The following is a 26,474-nucleotide window of genomic DNA, read 5'->3' as shown; positions in this document are numbered from 1 at the left end:
ATCTGGCTCTACCTCTTAACTGTGTTCATTATTGAATTCCTGCACCCACACTTCCACAAAGCTCATTATGTGCACTTCTATGAGTTGGTCAGGATTGTTATCACCTGTATATGTGGATGTCCTTGCACCTCCCAATTCTATCACACCACTCCTGGGCTTTGGCATCCATAACTGGATTTAGGTCGTTGTCATAAAACACCACAGTGTCAGCCTCAACAAGGTTTATGCCAGTGGCACGGCTATGGGTGGAGAGAAGGGCACAGAAAATCCGCCTGTCTCTGTTGAAACTCCTCATCAGCTCCTGAGAGGAAACAAAGTACTTAGGTTAACATTTCTGAGAATACTGGAAGATTTTTGACACCTATGATCTGTCAATTCAAGTTATTTTGTAACAGTCTGATTTGTCCCATAAATAACATCTTACTTTGGCTCTCCCCCATGCATGCCCTTCCTTCTATGCACAGCATCTCTATGTCATGTTTAGACAGTACAGACATCATGTGTATAAGATGTCATGTCTATCTGGTACTTGCTGTCAGCCCAAACTGTAGGCCCCACAAGAAAGCAGTCTTGCTAGGGAGGGAGCTGTGCTTTCTCCTCTATCCTCAGACAATGCCAGAGCACTCTACAGGCAAGAAGCCCCTGGAGTAAGGCTGAGGAAGAACAAAAAGATCTCTCTAACCACGTGGGACAACAAACTGTAATGAATGCGGAGTACTTCTCTTCTACAAATTATTTCCATGCCAAAACAGAACTAAAGTTGACCAACCTCTTTCTTCAAATAACAATCTAATTTTCTACACTATTAAAAAAAAAAAAAAAGACCAGGCTCCTTTATATTTGCATGTATAATGTGTACCAACTTTGTATTTGCTTTGAAACATAAAAAGAACAACTCAAGTCTTATTCAGAACTGAGTTTTTCTCCTCCACTCATGACCCTTTTTTTGTACTAAATACTCATGCTTGTACTGGACACTTCTGGTAAGGCCTTTCTAGTCTGTCATTTGGGGTTGTGAAGAAAGTTGTGGTTCACTGCCAAGGCACAAACCTTCTTTCTGTACTTTCTTCTGCTGAATATTCACTCAGTTACTAATCATGGCATATCATGTGCACTTCTACAGTGAATAATTTTATGGACCAATCATTCAGTAAAACATTATTGCTGTTGTATGGAAGCCCTAGACAGGGATCACTACCATCAACTGTCTCATCTATCTCTGAGGCTTGCAATCCATGCTGTTTTCTGAAGAGCTATATTAGAGGTTCTACAAATGCTGTTTCTTAACCAAATGTTAACAAATATGGTCAACAAAAACATGGAAAAACTTCTCAATTTGTATTTCTTTGCCAGTTAGTCTAAAAAGCATTCATATCTTTGCTAGATAGCCACCTCTTAAAGTATGTCAGTACTACCCCAATGTGACTACAGATTACCCCTATTTGTCCTCAGATATCTAGGACCAGAAATCCAGCTGGTTGACAAGCTTGTTGAGGGTGGGGAAAAAAAATCAAGAAAGCAGTCAGTCTGGAACTCAGAAAGTTCTGCATTTAGGGGCAGTGGACTACTGACCTCACAGTTGTAAGAAAATGAGGCCAAAATCCGATGATTCAGGGTCATACCATGGAATCACCACAAAAGGATTAATTCTTACCTGTCGTTGTTCACTGTTGGCATTTTCATCAATCCGTACATAAGTGAGATAATGGAAGTTCAAGAACATCTCTAAAATGTCTAGCATAAGAACCATCTGAGATAAAATCAGCACCCGACGTCCTTCAGATTTCAGTTTCTGTAGCAGGATTGCTAAAGCTTCTAACTTCCCTGAATGAGAAAGAGAATGTCTATCTTGCATTCTAGAACAAATGTATCTCACTTCACAAACCATGCCAACGGGGTTTGACATACCTGAGTCAAACTGCACCAGCCTCAGCTCCGGGAACTGCAGTGAGCGCAGTGCTGTTAGTTGTTGCAGCTGCCGATGGTAAGGGCCGGTGTGCTCCCTCAGACACTGCCTCAGAGTTCTCAACCTGCTGCTATACAGTGAGGGTGGCCTCGCGACCCACAGGGAAGGTGGTGTAGCCACCACTGGAGGAATCACACAGGCTACCCTGAGAAGCAGAAATCATGTATGATTACTATGTGGTACCCTGGACCCTCTTGGCAGCAATGAGGTTTCTGGGCAATGTAAAACCCTCTGACAGTGTGAGTTGTCAGACAACCAGCAAGAGCCAGACTCTATCACTACGAGGTAGCATAATCTTTCACACACAAACCCAAGACACAAACCTAAGACTTCAATTAGGACAGATCTAAATGACCAGCACAGGGAGTTCTCCGGACTATAGCCACTGGCTCAGATAGTCCTGCTGGAACTCTTAGAACAGAAGTCAATTATCTCTGAATACAAACCTTCTATATAAATACTACAGGTGACATGTACCTTGAGAGGTGACAGACCCAGGACACTCTACAGATAGAACTGCAAGGCCATGACCAACATAATACTACCTATTAACCTCCAGTCCAGTCATATACACCAGAAAGCTTTCTCTCCTAGCCATCAGCTGAAGCTGTTTTAAAATTTTTTTAAAGATTTTATTTATTTATTTATTTATTTATTTATTTATTTATTTATTTATTTAATGTATATGGCGAGTACACTGTAGCTGTCTTCAGATTCACCAGAAGAGGGCATCAGATCGATCCCATCACAGATGGTCGTGAGCTGGAATTTGAACTCAGGACCTTTGGAAGAGCAGTCAGTGCTCTTAACTGCTGAGCCATCTCTCCAGCCCCTTAAATGTTATTTATTTACTTTTTTTTTTATTAATTTTTTTTCTGAGACTCACTAGTTAACTCTAAGCCTGGAGTGCCTGCCTCTGCCTCCCAGTGCTGCACCACCATGCCCAGCTACTTGTATTCTTGGTTATGCTTGTGTATCTATGTGTGGCTTGTGTATATGCATGCAGTGTCTGTAGAGGACAGAAGATGATGTCCAGTCCCCTTGAGCTTAAGGTACTTGTGAAGCCCCTAACGGGAGCTAGTAACCAAACTAGAGTAATCTGTAGGAGTAATATGAGCTTTTAAATGCTGAGTTGGCTCTCCAACATGTGAAGCTGAGTCTTGGTGGTTTGTTCCCAAGTACATCTCCTTTGAAGTAGCCATCTGTGATGTGTGAAGATGGCCAGAATTTCAAAGACAAACAAGAGCATGAGAATAAATGGCAACAACTCTACCACACAGCCTGGGAGGGCCAGAAACAGGTTGGCTCAGCCTGGAAAGGACTCTGTCTTTTTCTTCATTAATTCACTTATCTAAGAGACCTGGAGGGCGGGCTCTGAACACTAAGCACAGGCACTGGGTAATCAGGGCCTCTCTGGACAGGAAGTAACAACGTAGTTCAGCCAGACAAAGAAAACAACACTGAAGCTGAGCCGGGGAGCAGGGCCAGGGCATAGAGAAACTTGCACAGAATGCTAGTTGTCTCAAGAGCAGCGGACATATCAAGGCCTAGCAGGAACAGTTTGGCTAGTTGTGGTGTTCAGCCCACTGGGGTTACTCTAACTGAATTCTACTTTTTGATGTCCCCAAGTAATATACAGGTAGTTTTGTGGGTTAGTTTTCTAAAAGAGCCAGCTTATAACCCAAGTACCAGGCCCACGTTCCCAAAACACTTCAAACCCCAAGAAACTCAAGAAGACAACATGAGGGAAAGCAACTAGAAATAAAAACACTAAAAATCCAAAGAATGAAGAACTACAGGATGTGGCGATTCATACTAGCATTGAGAGGAGGAGGCAGGAGCATTGGTAAGAATTCAAGGTAAGCCTAGGCAAGCTATATAGAATTGAAGGGCAGCTACATGAGACCCAAAATTAAAAATTAAAAAGGAAAAAGAAAATTTCTGGTGTGCATCAGAGTGAATGAACAGAAAATAAGGATAAAGATACTCACCTGCATACACTAACTCACCTGTCAAGAACATCTTGAAGAGACTCTTGACGCTGACTCAATGTCAAAATCAGATCACCTTCACTCTTTGAGAGTAACATGTCATAGTTTGCTCCTTTAGGACCCTTCCCAAGGTTGCTATCCAAAGACCAGCACAAAGACCTCTTTCTTCTTCCAGGCAGGGAACACATCCTCAGCAAGTCTCTACCATACATTGGAGCCTGGGAACAACGCCGCTCATTGATAAAATGAATCTGATCCAACCGTTCCTTCAAAAGTCGGCTCTTCTCCTCCTTGATCAAAAAGGCCAGAAAAAAAAAAAAAAAAAAAAAAAGCAGAACATGACAAAAAACAAAAACAACAAAAAAAACCAACTCAACAAAATTACCTCACTGAAGGCTTTGGGAACTATTATGCATACATTCATTTCAACATCCATGGCATACTTGAATGAAACTACTGGCAACAAAAGAAACAAGAGAGCCTTCTCTGTCCTCCTAAGACATAGAAGACACTGAGGATAAGTCAAAACAAACGAATAAAGACCACAATGTCTGCAGTCAGAGCTTATGTCAGTTTCTTTCATTGGGAACTAGTGTGTTAATCAAGTGTGTTAAATCAAGGTCCTAATTCTAAGAGCATGTGCATCTCTGAAATGCATAAGCCAGAAAGGATGCACAGGGGCCTTGGCTGCCACAGGGAAGCTTCTGACAGCTACTTGCCATTGTGTGTCCTTGCATGTAAGCCTTACCTGGGTTGGCCCCGCAGCAGGAGAAGCTGGTTTGGAAGCCAGGCCAGGTTCTCCAACAGACACAGCATTTACTGCCACTCGACCCGGAACACCAACTACAAATGTAAAAGCAAACAGCTGAAGGGAATAAAGGTATAGTTTAATGGTAGAGCACTTGTCTGGAATGCTTAAGAAATTCCATCCATAACACCCTTTCGCTCCTGGGTCCCAAAGAACAAAAAGGAAAGTCCACATGCAACAGATCCATTCCTAAAGGGAGACTGCCTGGCCAAGGTGTAGCAGCTTGCCTCCTGAAATCCCAAGAGGATAAAAGGAGCTGGCTTGGGCTGGAGAGATGGCTCAGCGGTTAAGAGCACCGACTGCTCTTCTGAAGGTCCTGAGTTCAAATCCCAGCAACCACATGGTGGCTCACAACCATCTGTACTGAGATCTGGCGCCCTTTTCTGGTGTGTCTGAAGCTACAGTGTACTCACATATAATAAATAAATCTTTAAAAAAAAACAAAAAAAGGAGCTGGCTCTAAGAGTTTCATGCATCATAGCTATGTTCAGAACTAGAGTCAAGACTGTTCTGGTACAAACAGATCACATATCTGTCCTAATCCAGCCTCATAATGGACAGCCTCCTCTGTCCCATAATGATAAAACACCACAGAAAATCAGCATATAATGAGGAACAGCTCCTTGCTTGTCCATGAATCAAACTCACCCACCAGCTCTAATATACTGAACACATGCAGACAAGGATTGGTCCTTAGAAGAGAAGCTGGCAGAGAAAAAGACAGAAGCTTAGAGCCCAGCAGCCATAGGCCAGCCAGAGCAGTGAGCAAACCCTATACCAAGTACATGGCTCTACTCTCAGGGAGGTCTCCAGCCACACTTTGGTGGCTCCAAAGGTTTCTTTCTTAAAAATAAAACTGTATATATATGTGTATGCATACACATGTATATGACAATGTCTATTAAACTAATTATACACTTATGTGTGTGCATATCTTAATATATACATTAAACTTTAAAATATATTTGTGTGTATATGTATATACACTTACATATATCTATAAATAAAAAACCTTATGTATCAAATATGTTTTGCCTGCATCAAATATGTGTGCCACATGTGTGCCTAGTGCCTGTGGGGATAGGACTAGAGTTGTAGATGTCTGTGAGCCACCATGTGGGTATAGGAAAGATACCCAGGGCCTCTGCAATGCAACACATACTCTTAACTGATGAGCCATCTCTCTGACCCCTACATTTTTTATTAGAACATGACAGTGGGGTTTGGTCATATTCAAGCAGTACATTTGAGAGAAAGAAAGAAACCAAGTTGATGTCATGACACATATGTGGAAACCAGACTATCACAAATAAGGCTTTGACATGCAAAAGGCCATGGCCAGAGGTGGAAGACTCCTGCCAGTAACACCCTCCACCCCCCAAGTCCACAAGAAATTCTCACCAAGCTTTCTTCCTGTTCAGAACACCCTACCTTGTGGGGTCAAGGGTGCAGGGCTGGGGCCACTGGTTGGAGGCTTGCTTCCCAGGGTGCTATGCACAGTGCCTGCCTGAGACACAGTCTGCATCACCACAGGGCCAGGGGCTCGCAGGTAGGGCTGCCCAGGGGCTGACACGATCTGGAGTACACTTCCTGTAATCACAGGTCCACAGAAGCATCAGTAACAGGTGTGTGCACAGTAACACACTAGCCACTTCCAAATGGCATAGAAACAAATGAGTCTGTGTACTGCACACACACAGTTCCATTTACACAAGCAAATATATGCACAGCTTAGTAACTCTGACAAAGAAAGGGATTATTTAAAAATCTCAGATAAAGACAGAAAACCAGCCGGGCGGTGGTGGCGCACACCTTTGATCCCAGCACTTGGGAGGCAGAGGCAGGTGGATTTCTGAGTTCGAGGCCAGCCTGGTCTACTGAGTGAGTTCCAGGACAGCTGGAGCTACACAGAGAAACCCTGTCTTGAAAAACAAAACAAAACAAAACAAAACAAAAAGACAGAAAACCATCTGAGGAAAATCTGCTTTACACCAATCAAGAAAAGACCACTAATCCTACACATACCCAGGTATATATCCATTGGTGACCACAGCTGTCCTAAGGCTATGAAGGTCACAGAAACACTTACAGACCCATGTAGCCATTGTCAAAGGAATAAAAACTACCAGAAAAAGCTGGGCTTAGCCCAGGTACCCACGACTCTGTGGCTGCTCTTCAAAAGTCTGCCACTTGTCTATTACATGAACCTTCTTACCAAATGTGCGAAAGAGAACAAGGAACCACCAACTACACTCATGGATGGCCCTGAACCCCACCGAGACAGGCATTAAAGTATCACAAGAAGCTGTCACCCAGCCAGAATCCAGGGCAGTGTCTTTCAGAGAGGCTGCTAAGGCAAGGTGCAGGGAAGTTAGTGCTGCCATAGAAACCTGTGAAACCTTAACCTAAAGTTAAGCCACTGGTGCTGAATGCACCAAAAAAGCTGCAGTTGTTGCCATATACCACTTAAGATTGATTTTAACGAACTATTTAAACTTTACTACCTCCTTTCCTTTGAAAGCAGTAACTACACGTTCTTAGCCAAAGGCTTGAGACATTTGGATCCAGGTGTTAAAAGTTAAAACTTTAAACTGGCACAAATCTTAGAAGTCTCAGCTACTTCAGAGGCTGAAGTAGGTGGATGGCTTGTCTCAGAAATCACTGGTCAGCCTGGTGATACAGTTAAGAACCCAAGTGATAGGTACATAGGTAGGTAGGTAGGTAGAGAGACAAAGCATTTCACCTACAAAAATTGCTTGTCCTTTTTTGTCATTTTTAGGAACATTTGACTCATTCATACTAGAAAGCAACAAACACTTCTATTCTAACAAAAGAGTAAATGCTTCTTTGTCAAGAGCAGTTGGTATTAACAGAAACTGAGAATCACCTACTTAGGTCAAGACAACTCACGAATGTCATCTCATCATTCCTCAATGAGCCCTCACGCCTGGGGAAAGACCCTGAACCTCACAGACCCACCCTTTTTACCCTGCTACCCAGATAGGTTCTCAAGTGCAGTGTTAAGAGTGGTGTACCTCTGTCCTTGTCAGCATTAGTATCAGCTGGTTGGCTCTTACCTTGAAGCTGCAGAGGCTGACCTGCTGTGAGCTGCCGCAGCTGGCTATGTGACAAGGTGAATTTGTTCCCTTGGAACTGCAGTGTCACAGGTGTCTCTGGCTGGGCCACACGGCTCTGTGGCCCTGCAATGGATGCCAGCTGAGCTATTTTGACTACTTCCCCACCTGTTAAAACACAGAAGAGAAGCTGAACTAACAACATCACTTGGAATGAAGTTACTGACCATTAAACAGCACTCTCTTACTATAAATGAGGCCTCCCTATTCTATACTCAAGTATCTTCAAAATGCTTGATGGGTGTTGCTATCATTTTAAGAAAAGTTATTTTAAGACAAAAGAGAAAACACTATTAAATATCAAACTTTGGTGGTTAATCTATTTAATCATAAACAGCAGGGACTTTCAGTATCAACTACTACACATCAAACTATTAAGGAATATTTTTACTTTTCTCTCCAAATAATAAAGGGGAAAAAGAACAGTAAATATCAGACATATCAGATATCTATTGCATTAAATTGGAAACTCTGCAGAGGACTTACAAAATCTGAAACAGTATGTATCCAGTGAATACAATCATATCACCAACATATAAAACAACAAACTTTAATTGCACATGCTTTTTTTTGAAAGTCTAAGAAAACTTAAATAAGTCAGACATAAAACTCTTGAGTTTATGTTAATTCAAATGAGCTATAGGATTTGATATTTCATATCAAATGATCAGAAGCTTAAAGGCTTTTTTCCTAATGGGTGGCTATCCAAGTTCAAATCCCAAGAAAAATACATGCCAAGGTTAGTAAAGGTGCCATAAGGAGAATTGTTAGTAAAAGACTAGCAAACTACCTGAAGATGTCTTGCACACAACTGTGCACAAGGAAGGGGAAATGAAAGTCAGAGACAAAGAGTTACACACAGACACTTAAATCTCCCATTAGCCCTCCTAGATGGATAGCTGAATCACACTAACTTCACACACTACTACATACAAGGACTCCTACTAACGTAACTGTCATCACCTACAGAAACATGAGGTATATGCAGCTCTCTCCTCTAATGTGACTTGCCTATGACAACCATTCCTCATTGTAGGACACAGAAGAGACTCCCAGTCTCCCCTGATGCTTTTTCCTCCCGTCCCAGTTTTCCAAAAAGGCCTCAATGTGATTCTGCTTCATAGCGAATAAGAAATATTTATGATCTGTCATATTTTAGTTGGCATTTCTATAGCAGGCTAGATAATGGCCTGTAGAAGATTTGGAAACCTGCTAATCCCATTGCTGGCAGTACAGAATTCTGAGTTAGGAAGAAATGAATAACAGTGAGCTGTTTTAGTCACTGAGCAAGTATTCACTGCCAAGTTTAAACCTGGAAATGTGTGAAGAACTAAAGAACTAATGGTGTCTAGAAACCTAATGCTAATTCACATGGTATCACCACTTGCCCCACAGTGTGAACCTTGGCACTATTAGAACAGAACTGTGGCTAAGGCTAAAAGAAGGTGCTAGCCCAACACCAGTGCAGCACAGGAAGAAAGCAGAGCTGGTTGAATGGGGAGGAGAAAGAGCAGAACAGAGCAGTGCCCTGGGCAATGACCACAGGCAAGGCCCCACCATGACCGGCATCACGCTCCAGGCCTAGACTGAGGGACAGACAGAGGCAGTGGACAGCAAAGGCTCTTCAGACATCCCGTGTTCCTGACACACTGCTCCAAGGCAGTGAGAGCAGACCCTGGACAGTAAGGCCACTTACTGGGCAAGCGGGCCTGGGCCTGCGAGGTAAGCACCAGCCGCTGGGGCGGTGCACTCTGCCCGGCCACCAGCGAGGGGGCCTGGGGCGGGGGCAGGGGTGGGCCTGGGGTGGAGGCCTGGACAGCGGTCTGAGCCCGCAGTTTCGAAGGATGGGCTGGGCCTGCTGCTGTGCTGGAAGTCGAGGTGGGTTGGTGTCGAGGCGCACCGACGGAAGCCTGAGAGTTCTGAAACGGGGCTGCTGCTGCTGTAATCAATAAGGTTGTTTTGTGCAAAGCTGTTAGAGGTTCTTATTAACAAGCAGTATTTTACAACCGAATGTTAAATTACATAAACATTATTTCACAGTTTCTCAAATAAGAAGCCCACTCTTAGGACACAAACATGGAGGGGCTGGTACAATACTTAGGTTGAGAGAAACTTAAGGCTCTGCCTGTTGCCAATCAGTGAGGCTCCCTGTGAGTTCACAGAACACACAAGGCACACATCCTGGACTAGACACGGGGCTGTCAAATGCTACCAGCTGTTAGAAAGCACTCTGTAAGCACACAAAAGCTCTTGCTCTCAGCAGTACAGAAACCTAGAACTGCTGTTTTCAGAAGAGGCTACAAGACCACTTCTAGGTCTTTCCCTGCCTCTTTACCATAAGTGAAGCTAAAACAATAGCACCAAATGCAGCAGGAAGGCTCAGAACGTTCCTAAAGAACCTTGACATACTTTAAGAAAAATACTTTGCAGAGGTCCAATCACCTGCTCAGCCAAGGAGAACTTCCTTTTACAAGGAAAACCCAGTATAGGAAACAAACTCTACATTCAGGCACAGTGTTACATGCCTGTAAATCTCAGCACTCGGGGGACTGGAAGCAGGAAGACTGAGTTAGAGCATCCTGGGCTACATAGTGAGATCCTGTCTTAAAAAAAAAAAAAAAAAAAAAGAAAGGGGGGGGGAGGAAAAAATATCTTCAACTCATGGAGATCTGCAAATGGCTCCTCTGCAGGCCATTCAGAGGTGTCCACATCCCCAGCAGTGGATAACACTCAGTAGGCCAGAAACAGAGTGACAAGAGCTTTCCCACAGTCTTCCACCAAACAGAGCTCATTGTGTGATATACCTTTTGTATCTGGGTTGGCAGAGAAAGTAGCAATCGGTGGCCGTCCTCGAACCTGGCCCTGTGGAGTAGCAGTGGATGCGTTGGTGTTTGCCATCCGAGGTGGATGTGTGCTGGGGAATGCCACAGTGCGACCCTCAGGCTTCTGGCCATATTGCACAGGCTGAAATAACCTAGATGACCATTGGCCCAAGCAGAAGACACACATCACCACCACAATGCAGACAGTATGAGTTCTAGAGCAGAAATCAGCTAGGAAGGCAGGCTAAGTGGTATCAAGCAGGAGCAAGGTGGCTACAAATATAGTTGGCAAGAAGCTGTGGGAGATGCTGACAAATTCTGTATTCAAAAATTATATATCTCAACTGGTAACACAATTAGAGTAAATTTTTTAAGTATAGGTCATAGTATGTTAAGGAAAATAAAACCCTTGGCATGTAATATCCATGTTATAACTACAGTTTTGAGTAACAGCAAAGAAAAAGCGAATTCTCTACCTAGTACATGTGACAAGACTGCTTTTGAAATGGACAGAAATGGCAGCAGCTGGGAAGATACATGAAGTGCTCAGCTAGGTCACTAGTGTGATCACAGAGGTATGAACTCTGGGACCTAGAAAATGTAAGGACAAACAAGGAACTAGCCACAGAAACCTTTTAACAAAGCCCAAGGAAGACAAGTGAACAGCGCTGCCTGTGTCCACACAGCTATAGGCTTCCTGTGTGAGTCTGCCAGGTTTGACCTGAGCTGTGAAGGAGGCAAGCAGGTCCCAGGCCCAAGGAAGCCAAGTCTGGAAAATCTTCATCAAACGCCCTTCTTATTTCTAAAAAGATAACTACTTTCTATTTTCCTTTCTTACCTCAGCCCAAGATTTTGAGTCTTTCTCATCACTGGGTTTAGTCTGTTCAGAAACAATTATACCCTGACTTCATCCTCTATCTCTCCTACCCCATGATTTCCCTCACTCCAAATCATCATTTATATCATTCTATTGTTACTTGCTTTGTTCTGTATTTTTTGAGACAGGGTTTCTCCAAGTACCCCCGGCTGTCCTGGAACTCGTTCTACAGAACAGGTTGGCCTCTAACTCAGAGCCGCCTGCCTCTGCCTACCAAGTGCTGGAATTAAAGGTGAGCTCCACCACTGCCTGGTAGTACTGTCACTTGTAAGAACTCCACTGTTAGCCAGGCATGGTGGCTCACGCCTGTAATCCCAGCACTTGGGAGGCAGAGGTAGGCGGATTTCTGTGTTGGAGGCCAGCCTGGTACACAGAGTGAGTTCCAGGACAGCCAGGACTACACAGAGAAACCCTGTCTCAAAAAAAAAAAAAAAAAAAAAAAAAAGGGTAAAAAAAGAACTCCACTGTTGTTGAGTGGACCCCACGTCTGCCTACACTCCTGCCCATGAGCATACTCTGAATTCTTCCATGGTCTGAATTGGCCATGCAAGTTCTTGCCACACCAGACAGCACGCTGTTCTCTGACATCTCCCCAAATCTTATAGCTTACTTTATTAAAGATAACCAAGAAAAGTGACTCTTGCTCGGGATTTGCTGCCTCTATTTGTGTGTCTTATTAATGTAGATGTGCTCACTGAAAACAAGGACATACAGAACATTCTAAAGAACACAGCTTTTCTCATCAAAGGACTGCCTAGAGTCAGCTAGAGAAAGGGACTGCTCATGGCCCAGGCATCTGACTTCCGACCAGCTGACAGTCCTGTGAGCAATGGATCTGCCAGATGAGCCACATGCTGCTTCTAACCCATGCACATACACACCTGCTGGCCTTGAGCTTCACTACTGCTGGCCGGGCTGATGGAGGAGGTGAAGCAAAGACTTCCTCCATGAGTTTCCGAGTTACTTTTTTCTTATACAGCAATTCAGCCTCATGGCGAGTGATTTTATTCTCTAGCCCAATGAGATCAAATATAGAAAGATCGGTTTCCTAAGAAGAAACGGAAATAAAAAAGAAATCATCCTGTAATAGGTGGCAGAGGAAAACACTTGACCAAGAGTCAAAACCTGCTACAAGGCAGGAATCAACTGGTGAAGCTGTTTTATATGGTGTGGCAAGCCTTCTGATGCTCAGGTCAGATCTCCTTCACAGGGAGACAACAGCTATTTGGGTCCTCCCCAGCATCATGTAACAACCTGGAATGGCAGAAGAGCAGATGCAACCAACCAGTCATCATTTGCACAGTGCAGGAATAAACAACAGTCTTCTCAGGAAAAAGGAAGGCTGGTGTGGGCGCTATGTGCTAATCGATGTGTGGTGGTGATCCCTGTAACACTCATTGTGGAGTCTGCTCAACGTTAAAGGGAACCAGTCAGATTCATGACCATGAGCATGGGAAAAGCAAGTGCCTTGCTTTCCAAAGCACCACTAATGTTTACTTCTCAGAACTTGAAAAAACAAGAAAGCAGCATCACACTGAAAAGGATGAAAGACAGGAAGTGGGTCATGGAAGCCCTTGTACTGCTAGGGGAAGTCAGGTGGTTCAGTGGTAGTGGGATAGTTGGAAGCTCCTTAAAGAAGTAGACGAAGTGGCTACATTAGCCAGCAACTCCACCTGAAGTGCACTCACAAAAATAGGAAAATCCAAATTGTAGGAGTGTTCTCATCAGCTATACTAACAATAGTCACAAGTGGAAACCACTTAGGTATGCATCAACTGACCAAAGGATAAACAAAATGTGGCCTTTCACAGCAGAATGTTACCTAGCCCTTAAAAGGAATGACATTCTGACATACAACAATGAGAATGAATCTTCAAAATATTCTAAGTATAAGAATCCAAATACAGTTCTGTGAGCTGCCCAAAACAGGGAGGTCCACAAATAGCAGCATGCAGACAGAAGGAACTAGAGCAGTAGTTCTCAACCTGTGCATTGTAACCCCTTGGGGGGTGGGAGGGGCAAATGATCCTTTCATAGAGGTTGCCTAAGACCACTAGAAAACAGATATTTACATTGATTTGTAATAGTACCAAAATTACAATTGTGAAGTAGCAAGAAAAATAATTTTATAGTTGGGATGACCACAGCATGAGGAAGTATACTAAAGAGCTGTAGCTTGGGAAGGTTGAAAACCACTAAGCTAGAAAGAAGAGGGGTTGGGAAATGATCCATACAACTATGTGTACTGTATCCAAACAGCACTAGAAATTCTGAACTATCTTTCTAAATCATCTACTTACCTTCCAGAACTCTCTCTCCAGAACTTTGAGAATTAGAGAGGCTGACCTATATTGCAGAGAGCCTGCTGCATAGGAGGAACCTGGTACCCGTGGCTCTACTAGTCCAGGATGGTTGCAGATTCGCTGTAGCCGTGTCAGGACACTCAAGACACTGACAAAGTGCCCACTCTTCAGAGCTTCCTGAGTCCTGCTCATGAAGAAGAGGCAGAAAGGTCAGTGTGTGTTTATGATCCAGCCTCACGATCAGTGACTTTCTTGATCTCAGAAAACACCAGAACTAGCCAACATTTCCAAGACTGGGTTAATTAATTGGTTATATTGCACATTCAAGTCTACATTCCTAAACAGGTTTGGATATAAGCCAAATCTCAGGTGTTACACCTTCTCAAGGAACAGGGTTGTTCCTTTATAAAAGGACCATGTTGGGTCTGGAGAAATGGCTTAGTAGTTAAGAGCACTGACTGCTCTTCCGAAGGTCCTGAGTTCAGTAACCACATGGTAGCTCACAACCATCCATAACGACATCTGACTCCCTCTTCTGGAGTGTCTAAAAACAGCTACAGTGTACTTACATATAATCAATCAATCAATCAATCAATCAATCAATCAATTTTTTGGTTTTTTGGATTTGGTTTTTGTCGAGACAGGGTTTCTCTGTGTAGTCCTGGCTATCCTGGAACTCACTCTGTAGACCAGGCTGACCTCAAACTCAGAAATCCACCTGCCTCTGCCTCCCAGAGTTCTGGGATTACAGGCGTGCACCACCACCGCCCGGCCTCAATCAATCTTTTAAAAAAAAATAATTAAAAGGACCATGTTTCAGTAACATCAGAAGGATAAAGTGCCCTGACAGACATGTAAAAGGAATCAAAGCTAGAAGGTGGGAGGAAAGCACCCAAAAAAGAACATCCCCTGATCCTGTAAGAAAAGTGCACAGTGGTAGATGAGATGCCAAGTAGGCCACAGGCCAGACCCTGCTGCAATATCAGACAGATAGAGACCCACAAAGCACACCAGGCTCAGGAAGCTGCAGTATGGAGTAGAGTTCTTGGCTGAGAAAGCAGACCACAGCATGTCCTGCACCCCCTGAGGCAGGTAGTAGACTGACATTGGGAACACCTGAGAGAGGGATATAGAACCATGATGAAATGACTACAGGTTCCAACCCCAAACAACTCATCTAGAGGCTGCCTAGACAGAACCAGGCTCAGGAAGCCTGAGATCCTTGTGGGAAATGCCAGCTTAGTTACAGCAGGGACAGCTCAGGTATGTAACAGAGAAAGGTGGGAATACAGAGAAGCACTGGCAGGAGGGGATGCCACAGTAAACCTAGCTTGGATAACAGGAAAGCCAAATACAGTCAGCTCTGAGAACTGTGATAAGGTTCCCTTAACAGTGCAGAGCATGAGAACTGAGTAAGAAGCTATCCATCTAGCTTAGGAGAGTAGACATGGAACAGAACGTAGACAAAAGCTTTTTTTTTTTTTTTGGTTTTTCGAGACAGGGTTTCTCTGTATAGCCCTGGCTGTCCTGGAACTCACTCTGTAGTCCAGGCTGGCCTTGAACTCAGAAATTCGCCTGCCTTTGCCTCCCAAGTGCTGGGATTACAGGCGTGCGCCACCACGCCCGGCTCAAAAAGATATTTTTTAAGCTACTATGTTTAGCTTTAGTGCGCTAAAACTAAGATTTACTTCCCTGAGTCCAAGAATAATAGACATTTCCAGAGAAATGATGGAGGTGAAGGGGGTACAAGTGGAAGCAGGTGGGAACAGAAAGTAACCTCTCTCTGAGAGCCATAATTGGTGTTCCTATGCATCTGGAAAGTGCAAGGAGAAATGAGGGCCTACCTCAGGTTTATAAATGGTATCCAAAAACCTGGTTCCCAAGTGCAAAAATGGGGCCAAGATACACAAAGTCTTAACATATTTGCCCTTGAATTGTGGCTCAGAGAAAAGGAAGAAAACATGAAAAAGTCTCACTGCCATTCTACTCAGAGCAGCAATCACAAAACCACAAAAGATCAATAAGACAAGATGTGCTGGATCCAAAGTCATGATATCCACAACAGATGATATCACTCCTAAACACAAGTGCCTCACTACCCTGTGACACTGGAATAGTCAACAAGTTACATTCCCAGTACAATGACTTGTCAGGGCTCCTGCTTAAAGGACAACTGTGGTGGTTTAAATAGGTTCTGGCCACCACAGATTCCTGTGTTTCAATGCCTGGCCACAGGGAGTGATGCTATTAGGAGGTGTGGCTTTGTTGGAGAAAGTGCCTCACTGTGTAGGCAGGCATTGAGGCCTCCTATGCTCAAGCTCTATCCAGCACAGAATCAGAGTCTCCTCCTGGCTGCCTTCGGATTAAGATATTCAAGCGTGCACATTGCCATGCTTCCCACCATGATGATAATAAACTAAACCTCCGACACGCTAATCCCCAATTAAATGTTTGCTTTTATATGAGTTACCTAGATCCCAGTGTCTCTTCACAGCAACAAAATCCTAACTAAGACAATACACTAAGGAAATTAAGGGTAACTGAACTGTTTTCCCCTTGTCTTACCTACATAGAAGCTCCAAGTAGTTCCCACAAAATTAATTCTAACTAGAACTAGCACATCACTTAGGTCAACAAAAGAAAATGTCAACATTTTGTTGAAATACCTGAAAGAAACCAGTGCTGCAGCAACCTGGCCAAATATCTTCTGCTCGTGTATATGGAGGTTGAACACAGTAAATACTGTAAGGGCACAGTCACTGCCCCTACTCTAGACTAAATGACAGGCTGCATGCCTCATCACCAATGCAGCGTGGCAAGGACTGCCTGGGAAATAGCCTATGAGTGAGCAGCCAGCCATTCCGACACTCAGTCACAAAGTTTCCAATAAACTCTTTAAACATGCTGCAGCAATGCCAAATCATCCCTTGAAGGCATCTAGGGGGGCCATAAGCTACTTTGAGAACTTTAGACATACGTTACATTTTCTTAGGTACTCACTATACCCTGTGCTCTACAAACAAAAAGCAGCAGAGACTGCTAGCATACAAGGTCATAAAAAACACACATGATTCTTGTCAGTCAAGAGAGTGGGGTCTAAGTACTGAGAATTACCAGTTTTATACTTTAAAATTAAAATCTGTTTGAACTTTAATTCCATGTTTCTTCCATTTGTTTTAAACATAAGACACCACAGAGAGCACAAAAAAGAGTCAAAGCAGCCATGGAGAGGATTCAGAGGGTCTAAGCTGAGCCCACTGAATTGACATATTGGAGCTACCAAGCAAGAGTTGGGAGGTGAATTGTTTAGGTCATGGGATGCTATAACATGGCATGGATATTATGCCCCACGTGTTTCCTTCCAGAAAGATCATTATTGACCAAGTGGAGTAGTGGCTACTTTCAAAGAGTAAGCTGGTCAATCATCTGCATTCACATTAACTACCCAGGTATGGTGGTTTCAATATGCTTGGCCTCTGGGAAGTGGCACTATTAGGAGGTGTAACCTTGTTGGAATAGATGTGGCCTTGTTGGAGGAGTTGTGTCATCTTATAGGCAGGCCTTGTAGGGCTCGTATGCTAAAGCTCCACCCAGTGCAGAAAAGAGACCCTCCTGTCTGCAGATGACAGTCCTCTTCTGGCTGCCTTCTGATCAAGATGTAGAGCTCCTCTAGCACCACTGTCTGCCTGCATGCCGCCATGCTTCCTGCCATGATGATAATGGACTGAACCTCTGAAACTATAAGCCAGCCACAATTAAATGTTGATCTTTTATAAGAGTTGCCTTGGAGCCAGGGCTGTGGATTAGGCAGGGGCTGTGCCTGCCTGATTGGCAAGGAGGTGGCACTGAGTTCTATGCCCAGCCCTTAAAAAATCTTCCCCATCTTCCCTTCCCAACTGCCCTCCTTACAAATCTAATAATTTTCACAAGAGAACAGCTCCAGGAACCCCTTGACCCACCTGGTTAAGGAGATCACTACACTAACCTTCTCACATCTCACCAGGTCTCTGGAATATAGAATGTTCAATTTTGCTTGGTTAAAAAATGGGATATCTCAGCCAGGCAGTGGTGGCGCATGCCTGTAATCCCAGCACTCTGGAAGGCAAAGGCAGGCATATTTCTGAGTTCGAGGCCAGCCTGGTCTACAGAGTGAGTTCCAGGACAGCCAGGGCTATACAGAGAAACCCTGTCTTGAAAAGAAAGAAAGAAAGAAAAAAAAAAAAAAGAGTTGCCTTGGTCAAGGAGTCTCTTCAAAGGAATGGAACTCTAACTAAGACAACAGCCTAACACAAGCAGCAGCACCAGGCAGTGGAATAGATATCAAGCTACACAAATGGCAGATGTGTAGATTAAGCATATATAATAACTAAGTAAGAAAAAGGGAAGAGAGGATGTTCTGGAGCCTGCAGAGTTCCTGGGTGCCTCACTGGTAGGCACACTTACTGAGGCAACAACAGGGTATATCTGCTTCTCATTGGGCAGGTGGGCAACCCAGCACTTACCTAGGCTGTAGGATGACATCCTCATATAAGGCCTTCTGACGACTGGAAAGGCGGCATTTCAGAACATGCTCATACTTCCTGGTTAGCTGTTTCTCCACATCTCTCTTGGTTCTCCTCAAAATAAATGGCTGTGTGACCTGGAGAAAATAATAACCATTGTTCTCCCTTCTACGCCATGGTATATTTGGCAGAGGGCAGATATGCTTTAAAGGAGTCAGGTGTAGTCACAGAAGCAAACATACCCTGTGTAATCTTATCACCATCTTGTGATAGTAATCCTGGTTTTCCTCATTGGGGGCTTTCAGGGGAAAGCTCAGGTAAGGCCTGGAAATCCCAGGAATAAGAAAATGTACCATGGTCCAGAGCTCCAGAAAAGTGTTGTGCAGAGGTACATCAATCAGAAGCAGGCGCTGCTGGCTATAAACAAAATGAGGCAATGTTGGAACTTTGAAAAACATAAGTAGGCTACATAACTTCTCTATAGCAATGTATGAGAAAAGTGGAGACAGAAGCTCTGCATATGCCTTTAGAGAATGGACAGGCACAGTGGCACACACAGTACTTGGGGAAGGGGAAAGAGGGTCAGAGGCAGGCAGACCTCTAAATTCAAGGCCAGCCTGGTCTACATAGACAGCTCCAAGATAATCAAGACTACATAGTGAGACCCTGTCTTGAAGAAAAAGACTGAACACGGGGACTCTGTGTCTCTTAAATCCAACAATGCTGTGACAAAGAAGAAGGAAATATCTTTTCACTAAACTGATATATATATATATAAATATATATAAAATGATGGTGATTTGAAGACAGAATGAGTATGGTCAGACCTCTGCAGCTTGAAGATGGCTTCCCAGTGCCGCTCAGTCATGCCCTTCACCCTCTGCATTTCATCAACAACAAGGCATTTCCAGTGCACCCTCGAGAAGGCAGTATAGCCCCTGAAGAACTGCTTATACGACGTGATGCAGATATGAAAGTTATTGGGCTCGGTCCACTCCTGCAATACAGAAAGAAGCTCCATCTCCCCTGCAACCGTCTGTAGACCATTGATAGGCAATCACCCTCAGTCAAGCTGTAAATATCACCAGCAATACAACCCATTTTGCAGGCCAACTATACAAGAAAATTCCAAAGTATTATTCTCTGTTTTTCTCTAGCCTAATGGACTTTTGTTGACCATTTAGGCTGCTGTGTCTAGTGTCTAAACACTAGACATTAGACAATTAGGCGATTGTTTAGTGACAATAAGGCACTAGAAATTATCACTGGGAAAATAGATTACCAGAGAAGATACTGGCTTTTTATAGTGTATAATCCAAGCAAGGAAGGCAAAAACAACAACAACAACAACAACAACGATGTCTACATTGCAACTAACTACAATGAGATTTTTAAAGCAAACTGAAGAATGGGCTATGGTCTAATGCATCCCCTCTAAAATTCATGGGAACTGGATCCCCACTGTGGCAGCATTAAGATTGGGACCTTCTCAATTCCCAAGAATGAGTAGGTGCTTTATGAAAGGGTAGCAAGATCCAAGTAAAATAAAACCCTTCTGCATTTCTGCCCTCAGCTATGTAAGCACACAAGAAATATGCCATCTTAGAAACTGAAACCAGGCCCTCACCAGATGCCAAACCTATCAGGAACTTGGTCTTAGATTTCTAACTACATTCCTGTTCTTTATTAATTATCTTCTCTATGCTTTTTTGCTATATACTTTTACAGCAGGAGAAAAAGGCTAAGATAGATGGTAAAAGATCTTTTAGTGTATTTTCCTTGACATAATGTCTTAACAGTAAACCAAAACTTCAAATGATAAAAACTGATCTACACACATTCACCTGGGTATTGGCACTATTAAGTACTGGGGCCAAAGTAAACTTGTATCTGTCACAAATATTCCTGTTTAATCCAGAGAAATCATACAGAACTTAGGAGGTCTCACAGACTCCATTAGCAAAGTCTTGAGGTAGGAAGGATTACATTCTTTCTCCAGACAAATACTACATTCTGAACTACTACAATACTGTAGTTCCTTACAGTACTGGGAACTAAACACAGGGCCCACACAAGTCAAGAAAGCATTCTACTGCCGGGCAGTGGTGGCAAACACCTTTAATCCTAGCACTTGGGGGCAGAGGCAGGCGGATCTCTGAGTTCAAGGACAGCCTGGTCTACAGAGTGAGTTCCAGGACAGCCAAGGCTAGAAAGAGAAACCCTATCTGAAAAAACCCAAAAGGAAAAAGGAAAAAGGAAAGGAAAGGAAAGTACTCTATTATATCTGTAGCTCAAGCTATGGGACCTCAAGCCTAAGCAGCTTTTGCCCAGAGAACTGGGAGTCCACCTTGTGTCCGCTCTGCTTCAAGGGGCTCAAATTCTAGAACGGAATATAGGTTTGGTAACTTACAAATATGACAATGATATACATTAAGCAGCATGTAATCATACTCAAACTGACTGAAATAGGATCAAATGTTTGAAACCAGCCTGGAATACATAAGACTTTAGGTTAAGAAAAATTAAGGTGTTTGGCTTTATTTCATGCTTAATTATTATTAAGGGATGTGTGAGTTATGTCTGTGATGATGTATATGTACCACAACACGCCACAACATCTAGGGATCAGGGGATAACTCTGTGGAGTTGGTTCTTTCCTTTGTACCTTCACATGGCTTAGGGATCAAATTTAGGTTGTCAGGCTTATGTAGCAAGTGCTCTTTAATCTGCTGGGTCATTTCTGCAGCCCCTGTATAGCATGTTTAAAAGATATTTAGCTAAAGGCAAATTCCCTGGAACACCTCTTGTCTTGGAAACGTGAAACCTGGGTCCATCTCCAGCACTGCAGAACAAAGAGAAAGGGGGCAGTGGCAATGGGGTGGCACTACCTGTCTCTTTGCTTTGAGCTCTCTGTGGCTGCCAACATAACAAAGAGTTTTGAGGCCAGGACACCAGCGTTTCAACTCGAGTTCCCACTTGAGTATGTTACAACTCCTCATGACAACAAGATGAGGGCCCCAGTTACCTATAAAAGAAAAAAAAAATCTGTGAGATTCAGGTACCTAAAGTTTATTAAATACATGGCCCACAAAGAGTACAGAATCCAAGTAAACAAAAAACGATCCTCCTGTATAATTATATTTCCCAGAATACTACCCAGGTATGTCCCCTGCTACACTGTCACAGGGGTCAGGCTCTCCAGAAACATACAAATAAAACCAGGACCCACTGATAATCATGAACTTCTATCATTTGAGCCTGAAAAAAGAATGCTTTTCCAGGTTAGGTGTGGTGCTGCATGCCTTTATTCCCAATACTCAGGAGGCAATGGCAGGCAGAGTTTTATGAATTCACGGTCAGTCAAAGCTGCATAGTAAGACCTTATCTCAAAAAACAAACTACTCACCAAGAAAACCCTTTGTCTATTGCAAGCAACTACCCCAAACAAGAAAGCTACTAACTCGGACCTCAGGCCCTGATTAATCCTTCCCAGTAGGAAGCACCCTGTAGCTCGGACAGACAGACACCTCCTTAGATATCCAATTCTAGGCAGAGCATATTCAACTTATCCAGTGATCAAACTTGCCTGAAAACTGCATTTTAAGTGCAACCCAGAGAGTTGCATGAATATAAGGATCAAAGACAAGAAATGGCTGGTTTTAAGATAAAGTTGCACTTCACATATTTGTGGCCATAGCTGAAGCACTGCTACTGATTCTGAAAATGAACTGCTCAAGAGAAAAATGAACCACTGTTTCAGAAGAAGTTTCAGAGATAAACACTTAGCAGAAATCAATAAACCTTTTTTTCCTTATTGGTGATACTAGAGATCAAGCCAGGACGTCTCTAAACACTAGGCTGAAGAAATGGTTCTTCCAGAGGATTCAAGTTTGACTCTTAGCACATACTTTGGTGGCTCACAACTGCCTGTATCTCCAGCTTCAGGAGTATCTAACAACTCTAGCCTCAGTAGGCACTGACAAATATATACATACAGACATATACATGTACACATAATTTAAAAGGTAAAAAAGACAATGTTTAAATCTAAACATGAAACCTTAGAAGTAAAGGAACATGAGCAAACTTAGCTTTTAGAGAAACCTAATGCAATATTCTCTCCAGAAAGGAAAAACCTAAACTGGGGCTAGAATGATGACTTAGCAGTTAAGAACACTACTCCCCTTGCAAATGATCCAGGTTTGGTTCCCAGCACTCACAGGGAAGCTCACAGCTGACTATAACACCAGTTCCAGGTTATTTAATGCCTCTTCTGGCCTCTATGGTCACCACAAATCCACATGGTACACAGACATTCATATAGGTAAAATACTCATACATATAAGATAAAAATAATAGGTAGAGTTGAGCATGTGAGTCACTGGTAAAGGCTCTGTCTACCATATACAAGGCCCTGAATTCAATATCAGGAAGGAAGGAAGGGAGGGAGGGAGGGAGGGAGGGAGGGAGGGAGGGAGGGAGGGAGGGAGAGAGGGAGGAAGGAAGGAAGGAAGGAAGGAAGGAAGGAAGGAAGGAAGGAAGGAAGGAAGGAAGGAAGGAAAATAAATGAGGTTGGAAAGATGGCTCAGTGGCTAGGAGTGCATGCTGCTCTTGCAGAGAACCAAAGTTCAATTCTCAGTACCTATGACAAGTACCTCACAACCACCTGTAACTCTAGCTCTAGGAGATACAATCAATACTCCTCCTGGTCTTCAGACAGACCAACATAAAAATGGGTCTCTGGGCCAGGCAGTGGTGTTACACACTTCTAATCCCACCACTTGGGAGCAGAGGCAGGGGGAATCTCTAGAAGTTCAAGGGCAGCCTGGTTTACAGAGCGAGTTCTAGGATAGCCAAGGGTACACAGAGAAACCCTGTTTCAAAAAAACTTTAAAAAATAAAAAGTAAAAAAACTTATAACAAAATGCCCTTATCTAACAGTACCATGTACAATGAATATACACAATGAAAATGTTTTTTCTCTTTTTTTGAACAGAGTCTATGTTGTCTTGGCTGGCCTGAAACTTGCTATAGATAAATCAGAGATGGATCTCTGTCCCAAGTGCAAGGATTAAATGCATGTGCACCATCATACCCAGAACAATGAGAGGGGTATGGCTCAGCAGTGAAGAGCTCTTTCAAGAACCCAAAAAACCCAACAAAATGTTCAATCACCACAGATGAAAAAACAAGATATTCCAGAATAAGTGAAATTTAAACAGCATCTAGCCACAAATCCAGCCCTACAAAAAGTGTTAGAAGAAAACACCAACCTAAGGAGGTTAACTACATCATCAAAAACACAAGAAATAATCTCACACCAGCAAAATAAAAAGGGGCATGCATGCCCTCCCCACCTCCCCAACAAATAAGTAAGAGGAATTAGCACTCATTGGTTATTGATATCTCTCAGACATGGACTAACAGAATGGCCATACTAGATGTAATACAATAATACATCTAGACCCAACAGGCATTGTGAACAAAATGGACCTGAAAGAACATTTTACTCAAACAACAAAAGAATATATCTTCTTTTCAGCACCCCAGGGAACATTATCAAAACTGACCATTTACTTCGGTCATAAAAAAAGTCTCAACAAAAACAATAAAACTGAAATAACCCCCAGTGTCTATCAGACCATCATGGATTAAAACTGGATTTTGCCATATGTAATGAGTGGCACATGCCTTTTATCTCTGCACTCAGGAAGCAGAAGCAGGTGGATTTCTGTGAGTTAAGAGGCCAGCCTACTCTACAAATCAAGTAGAGGACAGCCAGGGCTGATACACAAAGAAATCCTGTCTCGAAAACAAAAACAAAGGCTCTCTGTTCCTCCCTGTTCTAGAGATAGTCGCATCTTCTTGTGCAGTGCCAGCCTCGTCCTGTAGACAAAATGATGAAAGTCAGGGCTTCCTTCTGCGCTGCATCTGGCAAAGTGAAGATTGACCTCATCTACATGGTCTACATATTCCAGCATGACTCCACCCATGGCAAGTTCAATGACACAGTCAAGGCTGAGATTAGGAAGCTTGTCATCAATGGAAAGCCCATCACCATCTTCCAGGAGCAAGATCCCACTAACATCAAATGAGGTGATGCTGATACTGAGTATGTTGTGTAGTCTACTGGCATCTTCACCACCATGGAGAAGACTGGGGCCCACTTGAAGGGTGGGGCCAAAAGGGTCATCATCTCCATCCCTTTTGTCTATGCCCCCATGTTTGTGATGGGTGTGAATCATGAAAAATATGACAACTCACTCACGATTGTTAGCAACGCATCCTGCACCACCAACTGCTTAGCTCCCCTGGCCAAGGACATCCATGACAACTTTGGCATCCCGGAAGGGCTCATGACCACTGTCCGTGCCATCACTGCCACTCAGAAGACTATGGATAGCCCACCGTGATGGCCGTGGGGCTGGATGGCCCACCGTGATGGCCGTGGGGCTGCCCAGAACATCATTCCTGCATCCACTGGTGCTGCCAAGGTTGTGGGCAAGGTCATTCCAGAGCTGAACAAGAAGCTCATTGGTATGGCCTTAGGTGTTCCTACCCCCAATGTATCCATTCTGGATCTGACATGCCATCTGGAGAAACCTGCCAAGTATGATGATATCAAGAAGGTGGTGAAGCAGGCATCCAAGGGCCCACTAAAGGGCTTCCTGGGATACACGGAGGACCAGGTTGTCTCCTGCAACTTCAACAGCAACTCGTGCTCTTCTACCTTTGATGTTGGGGCTGGCATTGCTCTCAATGACAACTTTGTAAAGCTCATTTCCTGGTATGACAATGAATATGACTACAGCAACAGTCGTGGCCCTCATGGCCTAATGGCCTCCAAGGGGTAAGAAACTCTGGGCCACCCCAGACTGCTGAGAGAAAGAGAGGCCCTTGGTTATTGGGAGTCAGTCCCTGTCCCAACCCGGCCCCCAACACTAAGCATCTCCCTCACAATTTCCATTCCAGACCCCCTTAATAACAGGAGGGGCATAGGAAGCCCTCCCTACTCTTGAATACCATCAATAAAGTTCAATGCACCCCACCCCCAAAAACAACAACAAACAAACAAAAAAATCAAACCAAACCAAACAAACAAACAAACAAAAAAAAAACACCTCAAAACTGGATTTCAACAACAGAAAGTCTACAAATTCATAGAAACCAAACAACTCCCTACTGAATGACTGCTAGGTCAGGGCAAAAATAAATTTAAGACTTCCTAGAATGAAAATATATGCAAAAAGTACCCAGACTTATGGGACACAATGAAATGGTGCTAAGAGGAAAGTTCCTAGCACTAAGCACCTACATAAAGAAATTGAAGAGATCGCATATGAGCAACATAACAACATACCCAAAAGTTCTGTAACAAAAAGAAATAAACACACTCAAGAACAATAGAATACAGGAAATGATCAAGCTCATAGCTGAAACCAATAAAACAGAAACAAAGAAGACACTATAAAGAATCAATGAAACAAGGAGTTAGGTCTTTGAGAAAAATCAATAGACAATCCCTTATCCAAACTAACTAAAAGACACACAGAGAATATCCAAGTTAACAAAGGGGAGACACAACAGACACCAGGGAAACCCAAAGAATCATTGGGTCATACCTTAAATACCTATACTCCACAAAATTGAAAAAAAAAATTAAAAGAAATAGACAATTTTCTCAATAGGTAAAAGCTAACAAAGTCAAAATCAGATAAACAAGTTAAATAGATCCATAACCTCTAAGCAGTCATTAAAAGTGTTCCAAGCAAAAAAGGTTCAGGGCCAGATGGTTTTAGTACAGAATTCTACCAGACTTTTAAAAAGCTAATATCTATACTCCTTAAATTATTCCACAAATAGATACAGAAGGATTATTGCTAAATTCATCTATGAGGCCAGAGTCACCCTGAGGCCCAAACCAGAGATTCAACAAAGAAAATTACAGACCAATTTCCCTCATGAACACTGATGCAAAAATACTTAATAAAACACTCACAAACTGAACCCAAGAGCACATCAAAAAGTAGGCTTCATCCCAGAGATGCAGTGGTTCAACATATAAAAACCA

The 26,474-nt window shown here is 43.2% G+C and overlaps 1 protein-coding gene and 1 non-coding gene across 13 annotated transcripts in view; both read right to left on the bottom strand.

The window, feature by feature from the left end:
- Window positions 1-26,474, bottom strand: part of Ep400 (E1A binding protein p400) — a 111,035-nt gene that overhangs the window by 28,580 nt on the left and 55,981 nt on the right. For 9 of the 12 annotated variants that reach the window (XR_007974987.1, XM_052167662.1, XM_052167654.1 and 6 more), the window contains 15 exons: window positions 21,292-21,428; window positions 19,231-19,400; window positions 18,646-18,820; window positions 18,404-18,540; window positions 13,899-14,085; window positions 12,480-12,646; window positions 10,704-10,873; window positions 9,596-9,838; window positions 7,843-8,007; window positions 6,197-6,355; window positions 4,706-4,800; window positions 3,976-4,247; window positions 1,909-2,111; window positions 1,655-1,824; window positions 105-301 (listed from right to left, as the gene is read on the bottom strand). Coding sequence is in view for 11 of the 12 variants with exons in the window: in XM_052167662.1 (XP_052023622.1) it covers window positions 105-301; window positions 1,655-1,824; window positions 1,909-2,111; window positions 3,976-4,247; window positions 4,706-4,800; window positions 6,197-6,355; window positions 7,843-8,007; window positions 9,596-9,838; window positions 10,704-10,873; window positions 12,480-12,646; window positions 13,899-14,085; window positions 18,404-18,540; window positions 18,646-18,820; window positions 19,231-19,400; window positions 21,292-21,428 (2,647 nt within the window). In the remaining variant the exon portion in view is untranslated. The remainder of the gene's footprint in view (window positions 1-104; window positions 302-1,654; window positions 1,825-1,908; window positions 2,112-3,975; window positions 4,248-4,705; window positions 4,801-6,196; window positions 6,356-7,842; window positions 8,008-9,595; window positions 9,839-10,703; window positions 10,874-12,479; window positions 12,647-13,898; window positions 14,086-18,403; window positions 18,541-18,645; window positions 18,821-19,230; window positions 19,401-21,291; window positions 21,429-26,474) is intronic. The other 3 variants (XM_052167659.1, XM_052167660.1, XM_052167661.1) reach the window with 1 other exon arrangement.
- On the bottom strand, window positions 532-662 carry LOC127673417 (small nucleolar RNA SNORA49). Its single transcript, XR_007975156.1, has one exon. It is a non-coding gene; the product is annotated as a small nucleolar RNA SNORA49 (small nucleolar RNA).

The sequence above is a fragment of the Apodemus sylvaticus genome, chromosome 22 (assembly GCF_947179515.1).
Source record: "Apodemus sylvaticus chromosome 22, mApoSyl1.1, whole genome shotgun sequence".
NCBI classification, from domain to species: Eukaryota; Metazoa; Chordata; class Mammalia; order Rodentia; family Muridae; genus Apodemus; species Apodemus sylvaticus.
This window is presented reverse-complemented; position numbering and strand designations above follow the sequence as displayed.